This window comes from Sabethes cyaneus, chromosome 2, assembly GCF_943734655.1.
Source record: "Sabethes cyaneus chromosome 2, idSabCyanKW18_F2, whole genome shotgun sequence".
Classification (NCBI taxonomy): Eukaryota; Metazoa; Arthropoda; class Insecta; order Diptera; family Culicidae; genus Sabethes; species Sabethes cyaneus.
This window is the reverse complement of record NC_071354.1, coordinates 206,964,673-206,971,484: the sequence shown is the minus strand read 5'-3', so window position 1 is coordinate 206,971,484 and position 6,812 is coordinate 206,964,673. Positions and strand designations below refer to the sequence as shown.

At 48.9% G+C, this 6,812-nt stretch overlaps 1 protein-coding gene across 1 annotated transcript in view; it reads left to right on the top strand.

The window, feature by feature from the left end:
* The first annotated feature begins 5,799 nt into the window (after positions 1–5,799).
* Positions 5,800–6,812, top strand: part of LOC128734096 (uncharacterized) — a 143,599-nt gene continuing 142,586 nt past the window's right edge. Inside the window, exon 1 of the mRNA XM_053828110.1 lies at positions 5,800–6,325. Within this exon, the coding sequence (XP_053684085.1) occupies positions 5,917–6,325 (409 nt within the window). The 5' untranslated portion in view covers positions 5,800–5,916. The remainder of the gene's footprint in view (positions 6,326–6,812) is intronic.

Here is a 6,812-nt window from a genome sequence, read left to right as displayed (position 1 = left end):
AATGGGCAGTTTCCCCATTGAGGAGGTGGCTTCCAGTTCGTATGAAGGTTTCGTGATTGTCAAAATCAACGGGATCTACGTATGCAGCTGTTACGCACCCCCAAGATGGACCATGGAGCAGTTCCACCAGATGCTGGACGCGCTGACTGAAAAACTCATCGGGCGAAGGCCGATCATCGTTGCGGGAGACTTTAACGCTTGGGCTGTGGAGTGGGGGAGCAGATGCACCAACGCCAGAGGATACAGTCTGTTAGAAGCCCTGGCTAAGATGGAAATTGCACTGTTCAACGAAGGTACGGTTAGCACCTTTCGTAAAGATGGCCGCGAATCCATCATTGATGTCACTTTTGACAGTCCATCTCTGATGCCGAATATAAATTAAAGGGTCTGCGAAGGGTATACCCGTAGCGATCACCAGGCGATTAAATTTAGTATCGGCCGGCGAAATCCGGCGATAAGACAGAGAGCCAGAACCTACGAGCGGAAGTGGAAGACGACGTTTGACAGAGATTTTTTCGTCGAGACACTCCAGGTGGGCGGTGGAAGATCGATCTTGAATGAGAACGAGTTGGCAGATATATTGGTCAGGGCATGTGATGCTACCATGCCCAGAAAACAGGAACCGAGAAAAGAGTGGGGACCGGCTTATTGGTGGAATGCAACAATTAGCAACCATCGTGCTAGTTGTCTCAGAGCTAGAAGACGCGTCCAAAGAGCCAGAACTGAAGCAGATCGGGAAGAACGTAGCGCAGCGTTTATAGTGGCCAGGGCTGCATTCAAACGGGAGATAAAACAAAGCAAACGCAACTGCTTCGAGGAGCTGTGCCGAGAAGTAGACGCCAATCCCTGGGGTGACGCGTACCGAATCGTTATGGCGAAAGTAAAAGGTCCTGTGACAATTAGGGAGTTGTGTCCGAATGAGCTGAAGGTTATCGTGGAGGGACTTTTTGCGTCGCACGCCCCTACGATGTGGCCAACAATACCGTACGGTCCAGAAGAGAGGGCTAGCCCTGATGGTCTGCAGCTCTTAATCGACGTGCTAAAAATGAAAAAGGCCCCTGGTCCTGATGGGATTCCTAACGTGGCTCTTAAGGCAGCAATACAAGCGTTCCCGGATTTGTTCAGGACCGTGCTGCAGAAATGCTTAGAAGATGGTAGTTTCCCGGACCGATGGAAGATCCAGAAGCTAGTGCTGTTGCCGAAGCCAGGGAAGCCTGCGGGGGATCCAGCGTCATACAGGCCGATATGTCTACCGGATGCATGCGGAAAACTCCTGGAGAGGATAATCCTGAATAGGCTTACGAGGTATACGGAAGGTGAACACGGTCTGTCAAACATGCAGTTTGGGTTCCGGAAAGGGAAGTCCACGGTGGATGCAATTCGGACAGTGATCGAGCGAACCGAGAAGTCGTCGAAACAGAGGCGAAGAGGAGATTGTTTTTGCGCCGTTGTAACGATCGACGTAAAAAATGCCTTTAACAGCGTCAGTTGGGAGGCCATTACCGAATCGCTGCATAGAATGCATGTCCCGGGATATCTATGCGGGATACTGAGGAGCTACTTCAGGAATTGGATGCTTGTTCACGAGACCGCCGAGGGGCGCAAGACGATGAACATTACGTCTGGTGTCCCACAAGGCTCCATCCTTGGCTCAACGCTCTGGAACGGGATGTACAGCGGTGTACTGTCTCTGAAGCTGCCTAGAGGCGCGGTGATCGACGGCTTTGCAGGTGACATCGTGCTATCGGTGACAGGCGAGTCACTGGAGGAGGTAGAAATGCTGGTGACAGAGGCGATTAGAACTATCGAGAACTGGATGCATGGCGCAAAGCTACAAATCGCCCACCATAAAACGGAGGTTCTGCTGGTTAGTAACTGTACAGCCGTACAACATGCAGTCGTCACCGTCGGAGAGCACATTATTACTTCAACGCGCGCGGTCAAACATCTGGGAGTAATGATAGACGACCGGTTGAACTTCAACTGCCATGTCGACTATGCTTGCGAGAAGGCGGCGAAGGCTATCAATGCGATAACCAGAATCATGCCGAATTGTTACAGACCGAGTAGTAGTAAACGGAGACTGCTGGCTAGTGTGCCATCATCGATACTGCGGTATGGAGGTCCAGCCTGGATCGCAGCACTACGATCGAAGCGGAATCGCGTGAAGCTGAATAGTACCTTCCGACTCATGGCTGTAAGAGTTGCCAGTGCATATAGAACAATATCGTCGGAGGCAGTCTGTGTTATCGCTGGAATGATCACCATCAGCATCATGCTCGTGGAAGATAACGACTGCTACGGATGAAGAAACATCAGAGGAAGCTGGCGAGAAAAGAGTCGCTGAGGAAATGGCAGCAAGAGTGGTATAGGGCCGAGAATGGTAGATGGACACACCGACTCATATCGGTGCTGTCAACCTGGTTGAACAGGAAACATGGAGAAGTCGAGTTCCACTTGACGCAGTTTCTCTCGGGTCACGGTTGCTTCAGGCACGCTGCGACACCTTTCTGCTCGGAATGCAGAGAGACGGTAGAAACACCACAGCATGTGGTTTTTGAATGTCCTTGATTTGCCGCGATACGAAGGGAAACACACCCTCACCGGTGTTGTAGCACAGATTATGTTGCAACTGCAACGACAGTGGAGAAACGACCAGCGAACTACCAATCCCGATTAGCGTTGTCTCGACAGACGCATCGGGGGAGCGACGAGCGCGACGGAGCAAACCAAGCTTGACAGAAGCAGTACGAGGGCGGCCGTGAGAGGATGGTTGTTATGTTGGGCGCTATCCCTGGAAGTACAGTGGCGAACTCGACGGAGCAGTGCTGAGCCTAACAAGAAACTCTGCGAGGGTGGCCGTGAGGAGATGGAAGTCATGACGGTCGCCATCTTTGAATCGGTACACGCCTCGATAGGTGCAAGGAAAGTGGACAGTGAAGGAGAATGTAGTAGCAACAAGAATGGCAGAACCCTGCGAGGGTGAATGTGAAGGAGTGGACGTTATGACGGTCATCTCCGGATCGCGGTGTACAGACACAGCCTCCCCCGAAGTAATACTTAACGGTAGTTCCGGGGGGGGGGGGGGGTTAAGGTCAGAGGTTTTTAGTGGGTTAGAGTCCCACACTGTGCCACGTGATGTAGCAATACATCATTAGTGTGCCTGGCATTGAGCGTTTCCTCACGTAAAAAATAAAACACACACTTACACACACCTACGCGCGCGCCCGGATGGTAAATGATTGAATAACGCGCTTCAGAACCTCGCGGTTTATTTTATACATGCAGCTATAAAATAGATACCACGGAGGTCTACAGCCTTTTATTCAGCAACTCCTCTCCCTACTTCCTCGCGGTACGATCCAGGATACATTCCTTAGTGGAAATCGAACTAACGGTCGAAACCAGGGTCGTTTGCAAACAGGGAAGGAGGCACTCATGTGAATGCTGAGCGTAAATACTCCGCCTGCAAATGATGGATCTCGGTAGGAACAGGTTCGAATGAATCTATAAATACTAGGAACCAGAGTAGAGGGTCCAAAGCCCCAAACGGAGGATGGTTTTTATAGCTGTTATCTATGGCTATAATGTGAAACGTGAATGGATGAAACCCCTAATCCAAGTGCTCTTAATCCAACACCTGTGCCGAGGGATGAATGGCGGGGGGGGGGGGGTTACAAATGCTCAGCCGCAAACGGAGCCTGTGGAGTACCAGGGTGCCCTCCACAGTAATCCGCCCTTACCGCATCATGAGAGGGGCTCTGATGTGGCGGACTTTTCTTTGCCTTAACTCGTGGGATTTTTATGGAAAACAAAATCAAAAATACAACAAGTGCAGATACGGAGGAAAACCCGTTCGCGAGAGGAGGTATGCAGGGCGGGGCCCGGCATCGCCGAAACGAATAAATGAAACTGACTTTCTCTTACCTTCGCTTCATACATGAAGTGACTTGCTTCATTTGTTGAACAGAACGTTTCAAGCAAGCTTCAGTTGAAGTTGGTGGCTGTTTCAATTGACGACGGCAGAAAGTAAGGCACGATTTGTCGATATTGACTAGGTTAAATTTAATATGCGTTGCATTGTAGAAAATGTTACTCAAATTCAATTCATTTACATTCAAAGTTGCTAGCCTATAGAATATTTGATAGAAAACTACAAATGAAAAGTTGAAATTGATAGTCATGATGAAGTGAAACCCGTGTCGCTGACGCTGACTGAAGCCAGTTTGAAAGTGAAGCGGTGCTGCATCTGTTGAAACCGAAGCATCACTGCTTCATTGTTGAATGACGCTATGCAATTAATTGAAGGTGACGTTGTCGGGCCCTGCTTGGGAGCGCCAAATGAAGCAGTCTACTCTAGGGCATTAAATTTTCTTTCGTAATACATACTCTGACCTAAATTATAATTTTCTCATCAAAGCAATGACTTTCCTCCGCAATTTTCAGTATCAAATGACCACAATTCAACACGCACAATCAAGCCAAAAGTAGCACATACATTGAATTGCTTGTAGTTTGTCTTCTTGAAAGTCTTCAACAAGTTCTATTTTTTACTTCATTGAACTCTGTACGTACGTCTTATACTACGACAAAACGTAAACGACACAAAGCATATCACCGTACATGCTCAGACTCAAAGGAAAAAAGTAAAACACATGCTTTATCGCAGGGAGCATTTACGCATCACGGTTTGAACTTTGATGCCAGCCAAACAATAAATATGCAAACCCGCACAAAGCAAAGCAAAGCCAAGCAAAAACTGTTTCTATCTCTTTCGGCACCACCACCGAATTAATCACGTTTCTGTTTCTCCCCTGCAGATGCCCGTTCGTACACCCCCACCGCCGCCGCCTCCACCCAACTGCGAACAGTACAATTCTAATCCCGTCTAACAACGATTGGTGTGGCGCTTAGGACCAAGGCCAATGAACTTTCTTGATAAACAATAATAACCTGATAGCGGGAGGAGAGATACACGCATCGTCGTGCAAAAGTCGAAAAAAAAAATAAAACATCGTTTCGAGCCGAGCGCTTTTCGTTTCGCCATTGAAAATAAAAACAAACATCGGCTCGACTTGTACGGTGCGGCCCACGTGCATCGGGCGGTCGTTTGCGTTTACTGGAAGGAATCTAAGCTCCGACGCCGAGGCACAGAACGCGAAGAAGCACATCGACACGTGATTCGGGAAATTCGCGACTCAACCTCAACAACCGTCTGGCAGACCGGCGCGGCCACGGGTGAATGTGGTTTGGCAACGTAATCCGCGCTGGGACCTAAAAATAGGCCCCGCTTTGCAATCTCTAACGACGCCGCCGATGTTTAGACGATAGATTTGTTGTGTTTTCGTCGTGTTGTGATTCTCCGGAATCGGTACATCATGAATCAGTGCTGAAAGTTGCAACCGAAACGAACCGAGAAGAAAAGATCAAATGGGACGCTGGCACTGCGGCAGTCAGCTGCCGTAACGAAATAAATAGAGAGGCAACCGGCAATCGGCAACCGGCAAACCAGCAGCGCGAGCCGCCTCCTCTGGTGACGGAACCGAGTGAAGTGAATTCCAAAAACTGGAGCATTGCAGTGGAAGATGTTGCCGCCGAGCTGGAAAGCTGCGACCTGTGAAAATGAGCGTTCCACCATCAGTCACTGCTGGGCTAAAATTAGACAGCGGCATAAATTATGCAAAGTGTGCTGCCACTCGAAATAACGCGTCAATTTATTGCATATATAACCAACGTGGTTCCACCGGGGAACCGTCAGAATTGTACAGACGTCCTACCGGAAGAAGAAGGTGTGGCACTACTGATTACAATAATAGTTTGAGTGGAAAAAGTGGCAAAGGTGTTCCTTCCGGTGACGACCTAGAGCAACGGCAGCAACCCCGCGGACATCATCATCGACAGCCAAAGTGTGACTGGATGCTGCGACAGTGGTTCAGCTCTATTCCGTCCTTAGTTTCGTCCCTCTTAGTTTCTATATCCTCCAGAGAAAAGCTTCTTAACCGATGGCCCCCGATCAGTACCCCGACAGCTTCTGTTGGCAGTGTGGCAAGGCAAGAAGAGCCATTTGAAAATTATGGCAGTGAATGTGGAAATTATAATAAGCAAGTGACAACATATGAAGATAATGGTAGGAAAATGTGTGGCACCCCGCGTTCCCACGATCGTCCCACCACCACCTCCACCACCACCACCAACACAAACCACAGCCGCCGGAGCTGCCGTCAGCGTGGCTGGCCGCCGCTGCTGCTGCCAGGCATCGGTGGTATCGGCGTGAAGCTAATGCTGGTGATTATGGTGCTAATTGGCGTTATTGATTACTCGGAAGGTAATTTTCTTGAGTGTGTCATGTTTCTTCTATATTTAGCCGGACGACGGACGGGCGGACGCATTTGCAGGCTGCGTTGGTGCATCTGACAACTGTCCTGTCCGTCCGCAGCAGCTGCAGCAACAGCAGCACCAGAGTGGGTGCTAACATAAGTAGTCCATTAACAGTTATTTTGTTATTTATTTTTATCTCGGTTGTAATTAGCATGCCTCTCGGCGGGCAACACCTTCGAACAGGGACGCCGTGAGTGTGTGCCGTCCGTCACGTGATGAGGCAAATTATGCAGATTGATTGGAAATGGATAACTATAGCGTTCGCCACACCGTCAATCAGGGGAAGGAATGTAAACATTAGTTGAATCTTATTACTTATATCTCTAGGATTGTTAGGATTTCTCGAACATCATTAAGTATTTTATCTGAAATTTTCCATAAATGCATCAGTAATTATGAAAATAAGTCCAGTTAAGTGGTGAACTCGATTCCAG